This window comes from Lygodium microphyllum, chromosome 27, assembly GCF_053477565.2.
Source record: "Lygodium microphyllum isolate KBCC chromosome 27, Lygodium_microphyllum_v1.1.10, whole genome shotgun sequence".
In the NCBI taxonomy this organism is placed as follows: Eukaryota; Viridiplantae; Streptophyta; class Polypodiopsida; order Schizaeales; family Lygodiaceae; genus Lygodium; species Lygodium microphyllum.
Genome location: NC_141161.1, coordinates 73981766 through 74001038, shown reverse-complemented (window position 1 = coordinate 74001038; position 19273 = coordinate 73981766). Strand labels below are relative to the sequence as shown.

Genomic DNA, 19273 nt, shown 5'->3' with positions numbered 1-19273 from the left:
GCCAATCTCCATGTTCAACCTTGGAAAATTTGCTTTCTCCTAGGATACATACAAGTTCACATTTGCCTACCTAGATTTGGTGTTGGGTTGCTTTATCACTCATTGGCAAAGGGCCAAGGTTGCAAGTCCCTTAACAAGACAGCCTAAGAACCTAGGCTATCAATTTTATGCAATGGGCAAGAATGGAATATATATATACATATATATATGTCCCCTAGGTCTGTGCCATTTAGGCACCTAAAAGGAATTAGGTCCACTCTAAACATACACGAAGAGGGATGGAGAACCATGCAAGTCAATGGAGAGGAACCTAGCTTTATGCCTAGTGGAGAAAACAAACTAAGTTCTGTTTATCTGAATGGTGCATAGCTGCTATATTGAACCTTCTTGCTAAAACTTTCAGCTTATCAGCCATATTGTGTTGTACTGGTCTGAGAGAGAAAGAGAGAGAGAGAGAGAGAGAAAGAGAGCTGCCATTGTTTCAACCATCTAAAGACACACTTGTGGCTTCACCCAATGCTTATGCTTCTATGAAGTTTGTCCCTGCATACTCTTCATCCTTTCCCACTCTCCTTCTAGTCCTATGGCACTTTATCTCCTACACCAACTTCTCTGCCAAGACATGGCACCCCTACACCCCCTGTTCTCCAAAGCCCTCCTATACCAGAAAACAACCATATGCACAACAAACAAACCTTTATCTTGGAGACTTTAAAATCAACAAACTAAACACACAACAACACTCATACATCAGATGGAACAATATGCAAACAACAACAAACATCCTCAATAAGCAAACAACAGCAAAGACAATGACACTACTACTATATTGGTCAAACCAAAATCCCATTTACAGATAAATATCTAGAGTTAGAAGCAAGTAACCACAGACAAGCAAAAGCAAGCAAGCAAGCATAAACACACACCTACAAGCACACTTTACCACCTAGAAAAACAGAAGGACAATGCTCCAACACACGCCAAGACATGGTTTGCATTCAATTAGTCTCTAGATTTCCCAAAACAAACAACGATGACAAGGACAATACTTCTATTACCAATCAAACCACAATCCCATGTACACAAGATGCCAACTAACCAATATCTAGAATTAGAAGCAAGCAACTGAAAACAAGCGAGAGCAAGCAAACAAACAAAATTAACAGCCACAAGCACACTCCACCACCTTTTTGAGAAAAGGGCACTGCTCCAATACAAGCCAATGCGGATCTGTTTATTGAGTTTCCATTCAATTCATCTCTATACATTTCCCCAACAAACAAATGGTTCCAACACAAATGACAACAAGGACAACACTACTATGCTAGTCAAACCACATCCTGTTTACACACAGTGCCAACTAACCAATATCTAGAATTAGAAGCAAGCAACAGAAAGCAAGCAAACCGAAAGAATACAGCTACAGTCACATTTACCACCCACAGAGAACAAAAGAGCAATGCTCCATACACACAGATGCACACTTGTCCATTGAGAAAAAGCCCACAGTCTTAATCCACCTTCTCAAAAGCTAAAAGGCACTGCAGGACCACAAAATAACAAGGGAGGGAATATGGCAGAAACAGTGGGAAGGTGGCTGCTCACATCAGCAGCAAAAGCAGCCCACTAAGCAGTCATCGTCAAGCAAACAACAGAAGGCAGGCGACTATGGGAGCGTGGTGTGGGTAGCAAAGGGGTGACATCAGCAGCAACCACAACAAGAGATCTACCAGTAACAACAGCAGCAATGAGTAAGGAGGAAAGAGAGTGGCATTGAAGAAGGCAAGGTGAGGAGGGCATTGTAAATTGCATGGAGATGACAAAAGGCAGGCAGCAAGAAAGAACAGGGACTCAATGAGCCAGCTCTAATGGTCATTTTTCACTGAAAATGTGGTGTCATTTGAAGAAGTTTGTTGCAAATAATGAGTCTACCCTTACAACATTGGGTGTTTTTAGACATATTAAGACAAGCTATTTTCCCTTAAAAGAGTGTATAAAGTACTTAATGATAGAATTTGAAGTCGCATAAGCTTATCTACATTAGTCATATGAACAATATTGTACAAGTTGCCTCATGCAAGCTAAATATATCCTTGGACTGAAATGCAATTGTCAGATCAACTGATATCCATGGAGCATTTTATGAGCTTTGCACCACTCATACATGGAGCTAACGATCAAAAAATAATCATTTCATTCATTTGCCAGCAATGGTGGAGAAGAGGAAAAGACACATACCTTTGTTTGAATGACATCAAAGTTCTTGTACTCGCACTTCTTCCCAATCTCATCCAGCTTCCTTTTCATTAGCAACGAGAACTCATTTGCTCCACAGCAAAAATCCACCACCTAAGGTAGCATTGTTTTGAATCAGTAAAAAGGCCAATAAAAAATGTGCCCGTTGGCTTGTATTGCATATGAAATAATGCAAGCAAGCCCAAGAGCCTTTACTGATGGCAAGGCAAATACTAAAGTTGTAGTAGTGTGGTCTTACCATGTCTCCTGGTTGAACATACCAGTGGAGCCTCTCGACAATCTGCATAGAGGAAACCTACAATTCAGCTCTCAAATACACATTTGAAGATGAAATCTCAAAGGCCATTGTTTTTCTACAATGCAATGCAATGCTCGGGAGAAGCAAAAAGAGAAATGCCCTTTAATCAAAGCTTTAAGAAAATATAGGCAGCTGCCACTCCACAAAGGCACAAAAAACTCTGATTACATGTCAAGGGAATCAGAATCACAGCCAGCCATAAGATCCCAAACACAACAAGATCACTTGCCCGATTGCAAAGCACAGATGTTTAAGGGCACTACAATCTGGATCTAGTCCATTTCATCTTTGAAAAATCAAAGAAGCTTGCACAGTAATGAAACTTGGAAGGCAAACTTTAAACTGGATAGAATGTCGTGAATGAAGAGCACAACACTCAAATATGTAGCAGCACATCACAAGTACTTAGAAATTTTCCATCCCTACACATCAATTTCTTGTAAAATGAAACCTACCTCTTCAAGCCTTTCGGTTTTTGTGAAATGTCGACCAAAGGATGTGTACCTTGCACCGTATAAAAAGGGTGAAAGGTACACCCTCAACTCATTCTGCCACAAAAAAAAGTAAACAATCATACAAAGCACCAGCAAATTCTGCCAAAAGGATTATACCAAGGCAGCAAGTATAGATTATTAAAAGGTCAACAGTTCTTGGGAAGCATAAAAGACTCAAGTTGTATGGCTTGAAAAGCCATGGAATAGGAAATAGAGTAAAATCACACCTTTCAAACTACCTAGTCAAATTAATTGCTTAAGATTTTAAAAAAAACAAAACCTTGAATGCCTCAAGTGTCTTTATGTAAATTGGTGAGCATTTGGCTTTGGCATCCTCAATAGCCCCGCCACTATCCAGAGTCTCTACAGCTTTGTGCATTCCCTAAAATATGATCAGACATAAAACCCAGCATTTAGTACCATCTCACACTGCTGTATGCATGTAAGCAGGTCATTAGATTCAAACATATACACCTCCGGTGGGAACCAATATGGACAGGTTTTCAGGACCAGTGTTATATAAAATATAAGCATGTTGAACATTTCACATAACCAGACAAAAACTATAGGTACCTTACTCTTTAATCTAGAGCAAGGTAAACAAGACCGTTTAAGAGCATTATATAACCAAACTACGCCCTACATTCAAACAAGTTAAATTATGGGGATCAACATCATAGTCATGTCTAAACAGCTATCATTCTTACAGAGCTCACCAGCATGAATTTTCTCCCATCAAACCCAAAAGTTGCTAAATTTTGTGTCGACTCAAAAGGTAACAAACATGCACATGATACCCTCACAATCAAACATGATGTTAAGTCAATAAGCTTTGCCATGACATTTACATCTTATGATTGAAGTATACATACTCTGATTATTGATTCTAGTTTTGTATTTGAAATTTTTTGGCCAGGGTTCTTTCCTGGAGCACGTCTATAGCACAAAGGCACCACCAGCTTCTTCTGTACGTTCTCAATGTTAACAGAGCTTCTTGCCTTTTCAATCAGTGCATTGACCCTGTTGAGCAATAGAAGAAGATAGTAAGCCCAAAAATGGTCATGGGGTTAAACTCCCTGGAGGTACCAACCAAGTCCATCTGAGCTACTGCTAATTAAAGGTTAACAGAACTGCTGGCATATTCATGATTTACCCACTAGATTATTAAACCCAAACACTATTAAGGACAACTTTGTGGGAAGTTTTAGATAGTTGCTGACATATTTGTGTAACCACTAGATTGTAAACCTGAACACTACTGAGGCTGGCTTTTTTACCCTCCAAGGGTAAGATATTGTTTCCTTACATGTTGCATACTTCACTCCCAAAAACAAAAGCTGGTTTGTTTTTCCTTTGAGCTAGTTGTGCACTTGTATCTCGATATAGTGGAGGTTTTCCAGGTTTTTGTTCACTTGTTATGCTTCTGCCTTTGACCATGCTCTCAAGCTGACTTGAGCTATCGTATTGCTTCCCCTTGATTAAAATAGGACCACGTTTATCCAGATTGCTTTTCATAGGTCGTGAGGTATCCATTTTGACTTCCTTCATGGAAGGACTTGCCTTCCTCCCAGATTTTGTGTCAAACATACTCTTTTCCAGTCCAACTTCTTGCTTAAGTTTCTTTTTCTGCAACTGGCCTTTTCTATATTCCATGTCTGCTTTATTTTTGGGTGCAAGCTTCTTAGGAGCAGGAAGTGAACCCTCTGGGAACTTCACATGATCTCTAGCTGGTGTTCCCAACTTAGGGATGATCTTGTGCCGCCTGTTAAATCAAAAAACCCAAATCAGCAGTACAGCCTAATTAATTATTAAAGACCGCCACCAGGCTTCTTACTGATTGCTAACCACATGATAGAAGTATAATGAATATATTCACATGTGTACCGTGTGTGCACAGATACTTTCTGAAATATAAAAAAGTAACAATACTACCAAAGCATATTCCTGACGAGGCATCAAGTACAGTGTGTGTATAATTACGTATTGCCTGGTCTAGCTAGCCATTAAGATGTAACAGACAGCTTCTGTTGATCAGTAAAAATCAAGGTTATATCCATGAAGATGTAGCTATAACACTTCATTGCGTGAGCATTGATCAACATGCATAAGCATTATGAGAACTTGCTTCTGACAGTAGATAAGGAAAAGAGGAGCACTATACTAACCAGCTTCTGCTTAGATACTTTTTCCAGGGCAAGTATGCACATGAGAGAGAGGTATGAATGTGGTTTTCACATGCTGGCCAGATTCATACTCTGATTATCTTTAATTTCAGCAACATTTTACCCGCCAGAAGGGGGCCGGGGGGGGCAAGCATGCGAGAGGACAGAGTACATTACAGGGCGGAATTCTTACTTGCAATAGATAAGAATTCTATCCGGTAGCAAATCTTCCCAAGCTCTTTGTTCCTCATCATCTGTTGCATCAAATAGAAGTGATCTGCCAAATAAATCAAATACCTGATAATTGTTAGTCAGAGGAATACACCCAAAATTTGCATTTGAACAGACCAAAAGAAGGAATATAGACAAGTTATAGCTCACAAATGCAAGAACGCATATCAGTAGACCGCACAATGCTCTTACGGAGTTAAGTCAGAACATACGCTGGAAAACATTTGCGATGCCAAACCCTTGGGCACCGTCGACAGACCCCAAACTGCAAATCCTCCTCTTCTTTATTTTCTCCTTTTCCACACTTCCAGCACTTATGCATGGGGCACACAAAGCCCTTTCCTTCTCTGATAGATTCTGAAAGGGTATCTTGCTCACTTTTCTCTTTGTCTCTCAGAATCACTCCAGCAACACAATCTGGATGATAAAAGTGGCCGCACATGGCCGCATCGCAAAGAAAGACCTGTTAACCAGGCACATAAAGGTTACAGGACTTCTCATCTCTGCTCTTGATCAATTCTTCCAGATTTTGTCCTAGAAGAGACTGAAAAATGCTACCTTAAAACAGAAACCAGTGGGCAAATAGTTAAGCCATGTCTACTGAAAGGTTCACTATTCTGTATACTAAAAGAGAATGAGCACGCTTTATATATATGCTATAAGAACCAAAGTAACAAGTTCCTACACAGTAACCTTCTCTATGTTCATATACCCCCGCAAGCTACGTAACATAACCAGCTCCTTTTACAGACAACCTCATTTTTCTCCCTGATGCAGCATTCCAATCATTGGCCATTGCTAGCCTTGCCAGCTATCCTGATGTGCTTAACTGCCACCTGCTGCTAATTTTTCTTCTGGTTACACAGCGCTTCATACGCCAAACCTCCAAAAATGCTTCTTAGTACATTTTCTCGATCTGTTCTAACCCATCATGCTCTATTTTTAAGTGAATGACCCAAGTCTATCTCTTTGTGCATGACCTGAAAATGCAAGTTTCAGCAATGAAAAACTAGGGAAACTAAAGCTTTGGCTTAGCCACCTGACTGGCTAAGGCTTTTGCTGCTCTTGTAAAGAGTTCAATAAGAAGTGGTAGTGGAAATAGCTGCATAAAGGATACATGCTTCACAGTGAAGAAAAGGATTTGGCAAAAATGCATAGCAGCAAAAATATGCCCTATATATTATCTTATACTATCATCGTGTCCCCTGCTACAATCATACTAATCCCAAGGAGCATGAACTGGAGTATATATGAGATAACTTGCACATTTTTAAGCAGCTTAGAATGGATTTGGCAGATACTTTCACATAAATGTTGCAATAAGGTCAGACTTTTTAATGGAGAAGCAGTCACAGATTTACCTCTTGAGCAGGACCTGCAGACTCGTCAGAGCAACCCAGTTCTCCACACACATAGCACTGGTGCTTTTTTAGTTTGCAGTTGGGACAAAAAAACTTGTCCATACTCTGGAGAAAAGTGATAAATTGCAGCAACATCAGTGAAAACCACCCATTTTGTCAGCAGTGTCCAATAATGCCAAGCACAACAGTCATTGAGACATGTCAGAACAGTCTCTAATGCACATCCCAACAAGTTTACAGCGCACAAAATGGAATTACACGATCCATGGTTATTTATGTAGCTTAAATACAGATGTACACCTCCACTCTTGAGATCATAAACTAAAGCAATCATGCTAAAACATCTTGCAAATGTAAACAGACAGAAACCAATCAGAAATATAAAAAGCTAACAGAAACAACCCACCTCCACTTCAGCTTTGCTAAAACCCAGAGTGGTACAACTAGCATCACTTGCACCGCTGGCTCCCTTGTTAAGATGAAACGATCTCATGCATGGGCCATCACAGCTGTCGCAAATGTTTCTTTGTTGGTTACTACTTACAATGCTAAACTTAAATGACTCATGTTAGCACTTCATCAGAAAGCACAGCCATATACATGCACAAGCGCACGTGTGTAACACCAAGCCTTCAAAAAAAGTTAAAAGTACCAAATAACGTCACCGCCATTGTCACATATGCAGCACACTGTCTCTGAAAGATCCGCAACTTCATCCATGTCTGTCTCCTCAAGATCATTCATTTCATCATCAATGGCTGGCACATCAATATCTGGCTTTAATTTCTTCTTCTCACTGCTAAGCTCAGGCTCATCAGCAGCTTCATCATCATCTGAGATATGCATCCTTTTCCTACTATTTTGCCTCCCATCCTGTTACAAAGTCCACATAATTTAAAACTTCTCACTTAATGATCCAGTACAACTAACAAGACAGGCTCAAAGCTCAAACATTCAATTGTATGATTAAAATTTGGCTGTTCAAAATCAAACGCAATACAGTGATATTACAGATTATTTACAAACTACTTGTTCATGAATGTGTGATGAATCGTAGATTCATGAATCCTATGTACCGTAGCTAAAAGGATTGGGAACAGGAACAGGGAATGAGATCAAAACAAGGAGGCCCCATTCTGGGAACAGGACATTAAGATGTAGGTAAATCTGTGAATTTTTCATAATTTTGAAATAAACAACTTCACAAGTATTCAAAGACACCAGAAAATCACACTCTGACCATCTTATTGCCTATTAAAAACAAAATGAACAGTGCACCATATATTAAGACCAATCAATTCTGCAAAATACATACTACCAAAAAGACTCTAAAGAGTAAAGACTTGAGCCATAAATGTCTGAAGGCTGAAGTCGATATCATGAAAGAGCCAAGGCCCAAGAGGCAAGGCCGCTAGTAGATACACATATCAAGTCAAACTGTCAAAACAATGCTCATTGATGGCAAGCTGATGCTGCAACTTGCCTCTACAAATACTCAAGCCTAGAGGGCTCTTGGGCTCCTCCAAGCTGTCCAAGATAACATCCTCATCTCCCCCCTCATTTGTGGACGCTTTAGCTGCCTCGTCAACTCCCTCCCCGGGCTCTCGAACATGCCCTCATGTTCACTCCTCCTACTCCATCTCCCACTAAATAAACAGATCAGCCTTCACAAACACACTCTTACAAAGCACCCAAGTTTGCACTGATGAAGACAAAATCACTAGCCTTCTCCACACCAAGGTTCCTCCTCTTCTTGGCGGCAATGTGACTAAGAACTGCACAATTGCTCTGAAACAGAGGTGCTAAGAAATTGGCTCAAAATGTGACAACAAAGGGCTATCAGGAGGTCTATAGGTGCTAGACCATATGTTTGATAGTGAAAGGGGTTAAATTTCCAAGTTTTGCTAGTAACTCATTAGAAACCTTGGTTTACGAAGACTAGGAGGTAAGCAACCGAGGTTCCATGTTGAATGACCTTGGACGTGTGGATTTCATGCTGTTCAGCTCCTAGTTATGGTTCATGTACATTTCATGCTGTTCATCTCCCAATTGTGAGCTCTATTAGAGTCTGATGAAGACATTGGAGCTCTGATAGCCCGCCCATTTCAAATTCCTGCCTTGCATTTCAATGCATTTTAGTTTTAGTGTGTTCATACTACCAGTCAAAGAATTGATTCCATTGCATTTCAGTTTTGGCTGCATTCATAGCGGGCAGGGGCTCGCAGCAGCATTTATGAGGGGACAGATAACGGCTACCACCTGCATCAGGTCAGTCACATTTAAGGGTTGCTACTATAAATGGCAGCAACCCTAGTTACTGCCTATCATTCTTTTGTACAGGCAAGCCTCTCCCTCTGTTCAGCTTGTAATTTTCTCTCTCATCACCCAGATGCAATGCCCTCACTGGCTGTGCATGCAGGGACTAGTCAGTCCATGGTACATTCAGCTTTCATTTTCAGATTGATAGTCTATTCCTTCTCTTCTCTACGGTCATTTATCTCTCTTCTCCCCTCTCTCTCCATGTGTAAAGGCCCCAACAATGTAGTATGCTCAACAATTGTAAGATTCCCTTATTTCCGAGGTTGAACCATTCGAGAAAATAGAAGGAACAAATACTTGAGGTTGAATATCACAATTATTTAGAAATTGCAGCCATGGGCACTTAAAAGGAAATGAAGACAAATTGAGGGGTTAAGATCGACAAAAATCCCCCACCCCACAGGAGTGTATTTCTGCTCATCCTACAATCAACCAAAGAGTAAGGAGAAGTATTTTCACACTCTCACAAGGTCATGTGAAGGATGGACATGCAAATATGGATCACTTACCATGTAATAAAAACAGTTGATTTCTTTACCAAACAAGAAAAGAAAGAGAAAAAATCAGCCTTTCTCCATTATTGACATAGGAGCAAGAAACACCCCGAAACACTCCTTTCCATGACCCAAAACGCCAAAACATGGCGAGGACCCAAAACGCATTTCCTTGTCCAAAATCTTTCCCCTTTAGGAAAAGGGCTCCCATGTGGCATTTCCCCTTTAGGGAGACAGCTCCCATGTGCCATTTCCCCTTTGGAAAACGTTTTGATTTGCTCAATTTTGCAAAACAGCCCAAAACGTTTTTATTAAATGTAGCATTCATTGATCATTATATTGTTTACCCTTTAACATTAATGTTTTAATGTTAAATGTTTAACATTTTAATAATTGGGGCTTTCATGTAGCATTTTCTTTAGAGATCATAATGTTAAATAGTTGTTTAATATTTTTAATGTTTAAACATTAAATGTTTAACCCATTAAGCTAAAATCATTAAATATTTCATGTTTAATCATAAAAATGTTCAATCAATAAAGCTTATCATTATGATCCTTTTTTTTTTTGTTGACACCAACAAGCATGTCATGCACCAAGCCCACAAGCACGCATCAACTCTAGGGCTGCAAACAACAAAGGATCGTTTCTAGCCAGCATGAATTGAAGCCACATGATGAACAGATCCTTTATTGGCCAACAGGAACACATTTGTGGAGTTGTGAGCGCGCGCGCGTGTGTGTAGCTTGGCAGGTGAAAAGCCACTATTGTTGCTCCCAAGCCTCAGCTTGCTGGCAACCGACCTGCTCCCATAGAGTTGCATTCTCTTGTCGCACCACCGCCACTTTTGCTCGCAGTACATCCACCTCCTACTGCATTGTAACACAGTGTCCAAGGCTCAAGCTCAACAACAAGGAATGCCAAACAATGTTGGGGCCACTCCTCTAGAATTCCCGATGCCTAGCATGTGGATTGTGACATACATAAATACATCTATGCAACCAATGATGCTATATAAGCTAGCCCATCATACTCAAATAGACCTAGAATGCAAGCAACCACTTTAAGCAAATCGTATGTGTTTTGACGCTAACCAGCAGCAATGTCTCTAAAACAATCATGATGAATACATTAGGATTGTGTTCTAGGGTCAAACAAATCAACCAAGCAACCATGTATCATAGCAACTATGTGGCATACAGCAACAACCAAATGCAACAAAACACCTTTGCAATAGTCGAAAGGCTGCTGCAGCAATGCATAGCAAATCATGGCAGCAAAGGAACCTTCCACCCAATGTTGTAGCACAGCTTCACCTCAAAAACCTAATCTTATCAAGCCAACCTTTGGGAAAGCTTATGTGCTCTAAGTCTGCAAAGTCCTAAGCTATGCTACCATTCAAAATTTGAATGAATACTAAATCATAAGAAATCTCTTACTGCGATTGCACATATATACTAGAAGTATGGAAACTACTTATGAATGACAAACTCAAGCTAAGCTATCTAGAATAGCACTTTTAAATGGTGTGAACTCAATGAATACCTACCAAATGGCAACATCTCCTACAATTTCATCACCTATTGCAGTCTATTGGCTTGCCTTGGTCTAGAGGGGGGACGGCACTATGTTGATCACATACAAGACTTGTAATCAAGCAAGTCAAGATGCACATACTGTGGAGCCACTAATATTAGGGTTTGCACTAATACTCAATAATGATACATTAACCCTAATTAGTTGTCATTAAAATAGCCTCAGAAAATTTCGTGCTAAAATGCCAAAAATAAATGGCTTTATTTTTTAGCGATGGGACCACTACACAAAAATCCTCTATAAGTAGAGTAGAGGTTTAGTCATTCTTTATCCCTGATCATTATTACTCTCATCTTTCAGCCATCAGCCGAATACCCTCCCATTGCACACCAGACCCCAGCCGGAGGAGCTCCTAGCCCCTCATCAGCTGATCGCATATTCACACCTATTGTTACCCACCTGGAGGACATCACCATCAACAATGGAGGTTTGTCTTGGCACTGCTGCCCATCAGTCACCTGCTGTTTTTGACCAGCTGCTGCTATCACACCTTGCTTTTTCAGCTGGCAACACCTCTGCCACTTGGCGACCTGATTGATGTTCTCATCGGTCTGTGTTTTGCTGCATTTGAGGTGGCCCAGCTGCTGTCTACTCTATTGCAGCCGGTCACCACCATCTATAGCTGTGTTTTCTTCACCTGCAGGCTGCCCAGCAGCCACCCGGCCTTCTGCCACCTGATGGGGTGTTGATGCCTCCATCATCTCTTCCAAATCTACATTTTCAGCCTGCCAGACATGCATTTTGCAGCCATCACCATTTTGCTGCTGCTGCATTTCATCTGATGTAAGATGCACTCTCAACGCTGTTCCCTGCTTCTCCCACACCACTCTCTGTTCACATCATCCACATTCCTTGAGGCACAGAGGTTTGAGGCCCTTTGTAGCATATACAACATGCAACATTCATTCTTAAATTATTCTCTGAGTTCTCTTCATCTTGCATTCTACAGTACACAATGTGCTTGTCATGCAATTTGTGTATCTCTATCAGTGCTCATGCATTTCTTTACACGATACAAGTAAATGAGTAAGCTAAAAATCGCAAGCTAATGTCATCTTCAAAGTAGCAACATTCAAGTTGGCTCTTGGGCAATACTAGGTCCCCTCAAACATCAATCACTTCAATTAAGCCAAATTCTAAAACCAAAGGTAAGTGGTCCCTTTCTCTGATAAGGGTTCTCAAACATATCCATGGCAATGTGTCTAAATTGTGAGGGATCTAGAACACATTTATCTTCATTGCTTCAAATATGGCACAATGAGCATAAAATAACATTAAATTATATAGCTCAAAAATGTACCTATTGAGTTGCAAAATAAGTTCCATTAGGCTTCACAATTCAATTTTGCACTCCCTCTCCTCTACAAGAAGGCTATTCAGTTGAGAGCAGCATGTAAGTGGAATACTGTGGAAAGCAGGTGATCAGCAAACCAGGCGCTTCACACATCAATAGGGTTTAGCAGACCAGTAGGGATAAGAATTCCACATAGAGCTGCGACTATGGTCCTCCTTCACATCATTCCAATTCCTCCAGCCCAAGCAGTTGAGCCCTGGTGACGAGGGTTGAGTGGGCAGTCTATGCAAACCAGGTTCCAGCAATTAGAAGAAATTTGGTCAGCTTTGCACTTTCACTCAGAATTCCAGTAACTCCAAACCCACAAAACGTCTCAGTGGTTGAATCAGCAGGTGCCAAGAAAGTTCTTTACTATCAGTTGCAATTTTTCATTCTCTTTCATTGTCATGTTCTTCACTTGCCAATTACTGGTATTAACAGCTTAGTGCACTGTAGCTTAAGGTGTTCTTTTCACCAGCACACTTTAGGTGAGGAGTAAAGCAAAAGGCAAAAGTGCAGATAACCATACTACGATATATGGGAACTTTGTGCGTGTAAGTTCAAGGTGAGAGCCACAATAGTTTCGCATGAGGGTAACAGCTTTGAGATGGTAGGGGATGGGTCTGGAAAAGGTTAATTGTGCTACAACTTGACGCTAAAATGCTTAGAAACTAAGTAGGAATACTGCTTTGATATCAACAAGAGAGCAAAAGCTAACCTGTAATGTGTGCATCACTAAAAATTTCACCGAGCCTAACACCTTAGAGGCTTGCAAGGTCAATCATCTAAACATTTTCCTCTTGAATACCAAATGGAAAAATTATATATGATTCTGGAAGAACTTGCAATGGGCAGAATGCACTGTCCATCTGTGATATTCACAGAATCTAATCCATGCATTACTACCAGAGGATGAGTATAAACAAGCTTGACAGGGAACTTCCAGGAAAAAGAAAGGACATGCAAAGCTAACCTCTGTTGCTGAAATGAATTTCTTCTTTGGCATCACTCCGGGACCTGTATCTATGCCTTGCAAAGCCTGCACCCACCATAAAACATCAGGGCAACTACAAACATTAAGTTCCATGTTCTGTGACCAAGTATAAGAGTGTGATATGACTGCAAACTCACAGTGGCACCAGCTAATCTTTCATCGATAGACATAAGATGGCAAATAAGAGGTAAATATGCAGGCAAGTCATTGCGGCTGGGCTGTGTCTCCCAAGAGCTGGATAACAGGCAAACACCTCAGTTTACAACAGGTTGAATGCACAGCTTGCAAGATACCAAGAACAGGAGTAGCAGAGCGGCTTTCTCCTCATTTTATTTCTAAAACCAAGAAAAGAAGAAGAGTCTTTGTCCTCACTCTAATGTACTTACCTGAAGACCTCATTGACATGATTCCATGCGATACGCTCTGAATCAGTAGGATTCATGGCAACATAGTTGAGAAATTGGGCAACACTCACAATGGTTCTAATGATCTCCTCGTAACTCTTGCGGGGCTTCACAAGCCGAATCCTGCAGTGCCGGGCAATGTGAAACTCGTGCAAAACACATATAACTAACTGACCCATTGGAACGATATGTGACAGAGGAATGGTTCTTCATCACTCTTACCAATACTTCTCTGTTTTGACATGAAAAGTAGGCTTGACATCTTTAGTAAGTTCAATCCTCCAGGCGACAGCCTTCACATACAAACGCATGCCATTGTCCTGTGTGCCCCTGAGGAAGAATACCTTATCAGAGACTGCCACCGCATCCTCAGCTGAGTCCGCATACGGCAGAGTGGCAAAGGAGATGGGATTCTCGTCGCCGTCCTCGAGCCAATACTGATTAGCGAAGGTCGGCACCAACTCGAATTCATCCTCGGACGAATCGTCATCGCCAGACCGGTCGGGCCTGGGCGTAGTGTCAGGCTCGTCGCTGCCAGCCATTCGAATCAAAGCATGGGGGAATAGAAGACTTCAAAGTTCTCCTAGGTTCGATTAGGGTTCGGCCAGGCGACTGCAATCCGAGAGAGAGAGAGACAGAGACAGAGACAGAGACGCTGTGAGAGAAAGACCCCGCAAGGGCAGACGATGAAAGGGAACCAGAAATGCAGTCGCGCAGGCGAAAGGACCAAAAAACAAGTTCGTGATCTTTATATTAAACTGTAATTATAATTATAATTATAAACTAGTTATGACAGATGCTGATGGTAATTTACAAGTCCACAAGTAAATAAGAATGTGATTTTGGAGTTGCCATCCTTTGGGGTTTTGTTTTGGGGCCGAGTGTTCATGAAAAATCAAGATTTAGTGTATAATAAATTACAATCTTTTACAAATCACTTTTAAAAATATGTAATAAAAAGTTTAGTAATTTTTTTGAAAACGGTAATAAAATTTACTTGTATGTAAAATAATATTTTAATCGATTAAAAAATATAAACATTGATTGGATGCAAATTTTTTGCATTGATACTCTATTCACATAACATATTTTAATGACATGTAACATAAACACAATTATTAATTATTGTAATTTTATTTAATATATAAATTCAATTTTATTTAAAGACTCATGAGTTATGAGACATAAGTTATACCTGTTTATAAATTGGCTTGACAATTGACAAATGTAATGATTAAGAGTATGATAAATATTGGAAGATTTGATGGCATAATTTAATTTATTAGGTTTTAATATGTATTAATAACCTAATGGTGGCTAGGCGATACACTGAAGTTTGGGTCCTAGGATGGCTAGAATAGGCAAGGTGGGGCAGCATCCAAGGTATAATTTTTTTAAGTTTATATTCATAGGTACACTTGCTGGTCAAGCTCGTCACAACTCACTCCTCTCCATCTTCCTTGCTCTACTACTATGCTAGTGACCCACCCCAGCCTGGTCTTCTCACTACCCCTTCCTTGCTCCTCGCCTCCTTCTAGTAGCTCACTCCTCACGACTCACTCATCATGACTGATCTCTTGGCTTTGCTACCATGGTGGTGACCACTACATCCTAGTCTTCTTATTGCCCTCTTCCTTGTCCCTCCTCGCCTCCTTCCTAATAACTGGTAGTGTGCTGCTTCTCATGGGCCCCTTCCTCCTTCCATGCTAGTTCTCACCACCCCCTTCCTCCTCCTTCTCATTCTCTACAACACTACCTTACCCCCTCTAACTCTTATGAGCATCACCTCCTTCCTCCTCCCACATGCTTATCACCACCCCCTTTTATGGTCGCAACTCGTCTCCCTTCTCCCGCACATCTCTTTCCTCCTCCCACACTGCTTCTCACTACCCCCTTCTTTGGTCACAATCACTCCCTTCCTCCTCCCATGCTCCTTCTCACTACCCCCTCTCTCCTCTCACAATCCTTCTCGCCACCCCCTTCAGCGGTCACAATTGGCCTTCTCAACAACTTCCTATAGCAAAATTATGAGATTGGTTCCTTTGTAGGGGCATCCCCATGCAACAAGTCCCTTCCTCCATAAGGATGTTCCCATGCTATGGTTGACCTTCCCTATTTACAATCATCAGGCCTAGCTTGATATGCATGCCCTCAAATATGGTTTTGAGTGCAAGAACATGACCATTCAAGAAAGAGTTTGTAGTATGCTTAGTCAAGTAGACTTCTCACAACATTTTTGGACGAATGCAATTATTGTTGTACATTTGATAAATAGATCACCATGCACTGATATTGGTAGCCAAGTTACAAAGGAGGTATGGTTTGAAAAACCTCCTTCATATGCGCATCTCAATGTCTTTTTGATGTGAGGCTTTTTGCTACGTATCCAAAGACAAATGCAATAAGCTGGATCCTAAGTTAGTAAAATGCATCTTTCTTGGTTATGGGGATCCATATGAGATGGGCTATCACCTATGGGATCCACAAGCTAGGAAGGTCATCCATGGCCATGATGTTGGTTTCCATGAGGAGAAGATGCATAATCGACCTAAGCAGGTAGTTGAGATACTCAAGGTGATATATTAGGAGGAGCCTCCTGTTACTGTACAAGAAACTCAACATCCTATTCTAGTGGCCCATGATCATGATGTTGGATAGGATGTATATGTCCCATAGCCTATTTTGAGGTGGTCTACTAAAGATAGATGTCAACAAGCTTGGTATGCACGTTCCATGGATTATATCATGGTGATAGATTCTGGTGAGCCTCTTACTTATAAAGAGGCCATGTACAGAGGTGATAGTCACTCTTAGGAGAGGGCCATATAGTTAGAGTATAATTCATTGCCAAAAAGTCATACATAGGATTCGGTTTATTTGCCCAATGAGAAATATGCATTGCCGTGCAAGTGAGTGTACAAGTTGAAGAGTGCCCCTAGACACCCTAAGCTAGCATACAAGGTCAAATTTGTGATGCCAGGAGGCATATTCCACGGTGGATTCCGTGAGGTTTTACGGTGGATTCCGTAAACTTACTTAGATGACCGGGGCTCATACGCAAAGAGGATTCTTTGTGCGAGAAGTTGATGGGGACGCCTGTCCTTTTCGGGCGTTTCATTAATTTAGTGTGTACATGGGTGATTCCATAGCGGGTGATTCCGCAAAATGCATATTAAATTAATAAACGTTTATGAGTTTAGAGTGCGCACTCGTAATAAATTAAGGTTAGGATTTATTTCTAACCAGTTGATTTATTTATGTAGCTGAAGACTGCTAGGTATTCACTTTTGTTGGTTTAATTGTGTTATTTTACTAACGATTGTGAATGCTTCAGTTGATGTGTAGAGATAGCAGCAGTGGCGGAGGAAAGCATTGGAGTCTAGCGGGTTTTCGACCTTTGGACTATATTTTGATAGGCGCCACACCTATATTTTGTTATGTCTATAGAGACATTGATTATTTATTATTATTTTGTATGCGCTTATGCGCCTGGATATGTCATTTCTATTTGGACATTGAGATTGGGCGTGCCAGACTCTATGGGCACCGTCCATTAGCTTTATTTTCTTATTTTTGGTAGAAAGCAAACTCAAAAGCTAAAAGCTTGTCATATTTTTGTAATTGGGCTATTTTTGAGCATGAAGATTGGAAATATACATTAAATACATGCTTTGTGAAGCGCTCACACAAGGCATGGGGGAGATTGAACCCAATTTGTCTTTTGTCTCATGTCGTGCTTGCTTTTACATGGGTTTTTGTGCTAAAAAGTAGAGTACTTTGTTCTTGGGGACCTTCCGGGATTCACCACGTGAGCTATCTGCGACCGATCTGCGCACCAGTGGTATCAGAGCGGAGCAGAGATCAAGGGCTTCCAATCGCTACCAATCTCGGGCGAAGGCGGAGCTCCAGGAACAAACGGCCTCTACATTCAATCTCGTCGCGAACCGTCGATACAGGCAGACTTCTGGCGATCAAGAACCCCTGTTTCCACTGTCAGATCGCGAAGGACCAGGCTCTATCGGCGGAGGACCACTCATCCATTCTCTTCATCAAGTCGTTGCAAACAGAGATAAGATCTCTTCATAATCAAGTTTATTATTACCTTAAAGCTTAATCTTAAGCTTAAGAAGCTTATAGAGCTTCAAAATCTTCAAGTCGACTTGCAAGAGGAGCCCCCGAAAAATCCGCGCAGGCAAAAACGGCCCCCCCCCCCCCCCACGAAAATTTACGACGTGCTGCCATACTTCTTCTTCCATAACTTAAGCTTATTAAGCTTAAGCTTAATTCATTAAGCTTAAGTCACTCCATACTTTGCAAGTTATACAGGGCACAGAAGTCGATATACTCCGGGTCTCACACTCCAGAAGTCAAGTTCAGTAAGTCACTTGGAACCAAGTTCTGCAAGTCGGCCTAAGTCCAGCAAGTCAACAACTCTGCAAGTCTGTTAAGTCTGCAACTCTGCAAGTCAAACTAAATCAGAACTGACTAGTGCTTAAAACTCATAGAAGACTTGTTCGTATGCAAAAACTCTGAACTGGAAAGTTGTTCGCAGCAAGCTGTTCTACCTATCTACAAGTTTGTTGAAGTACTTTCAGCAAACGGAGACAGAAATATTGAAGAATTTCTGAAAATTGAAGAAGAAAATACCAAAAAATACATAGCCTTGTAACCCCAAATTTGAGCTACGCTCATCCCGCTAACTGATTTTGAGTGAGAAAGGTTTGTTGAGTTTTACAGGATGACTACCCCACATATGGATGATCCTATGGCTGAAGACGACCTACCCGAGCCTACCATGGAACAAAAGCTGGATCTTATCATGCTGCAATTGGAAGAAGAGCGAAGAGCTAGGCAAGCCTTGCAAGCGCAATTGACAAAGCTACAAGGAGCGTCCACTGACAAAGAAGAACCTCAAGCTGACGATTTGATTCGCCGTACCATCAACGCCACTCTTGAAGCACAAACCATCCGCAAGGAATCCAAGATAAGTAAACGAAGTTTCAAGTTTCGCACTTTCAATGGCATAAGAGACGGAAAGACTGTTTTATCATTCATTAGCCAGTTTGATGACTATTTCCATGAGGAAACTTATCCCGAGAAAGATAAAATCAAGTGTGTTACTAACCATCTGATAGACAGAGCATCACTTTGGTGGACTGTAGTCCGCAAGAGTATAGAATGTCCTGCTACATGGGAAGATTTCAAGAAGAAGTTCATGCAAAATTTCCTTCCACCGCAATTTCATGAGAAGGCTATCAAGCAATGGGATTTACTCCAACAGCGCGATCGTGAGCCTATTCCACAGTATACAGAGCGTTTTTGGAATGCACT

General features: G+C 41.0%; 1 protein-coding gene across 1 annotated transcript in view; it reads right to left on the bottom strand.

The window, feature by feature from the left end:
- Positions 1-14653, bottom strand: part of LOC148012471 (protein ENHANCED DOWNY MILDEW 2-like) — a 41262-nt gene extending 26609 nt beyond the window's left edge. The window contains exons 1-15 of the mRNA XM_087669421.1: positions 14165-14653; positions 13925-14065; positions 13676-13772; positions 13518-13583; positions 7455-7675; positions 7209-7311; positions 6803-6907; positions 5654-5904; positions 5404-5487; positions 4355-4810; positions 3921-4068; positions 3329-3430; positions 3010-3102; positions 2495-2536; positions 2239-2349 (exon numbers count right to left, since the gene is read on the bottom strand). Of these exons, the coding sequence (XP_087525547.1) occupies positions 2239-2349; positions 2495-2536; positions 3010-3102; positions 3329-3430; positions 3921-4068; positions 4355-4810; positions 5404-5487; positions 5654-5904; positions 6803-6907; positions 7209-7311; positions 7455-7675; positions 13518-13583; positions 13676-13772; positions 13925-14065; positions 14165-14484 (2340 nt within the window). The 5' untranslated portion in view covers positions 14485-14653. The remainder of the gene's footprint in view (positions 1-2238; positions 2350-2494; positions 2537-3009; positions 3103-3328; positions 3431-3920; positions 4069-4354; positions 4811-5403; positions 5488-5653; positions 5905-6802; positions 6908-7208; positions 7312-7454; positions 7676-13517; positions 13584-13675; positions 13773-13924; positions 14066-14164) is intronic.
- Between the last annotated feature and the right edge of the window lie 4620 nt (positions 14654-19273).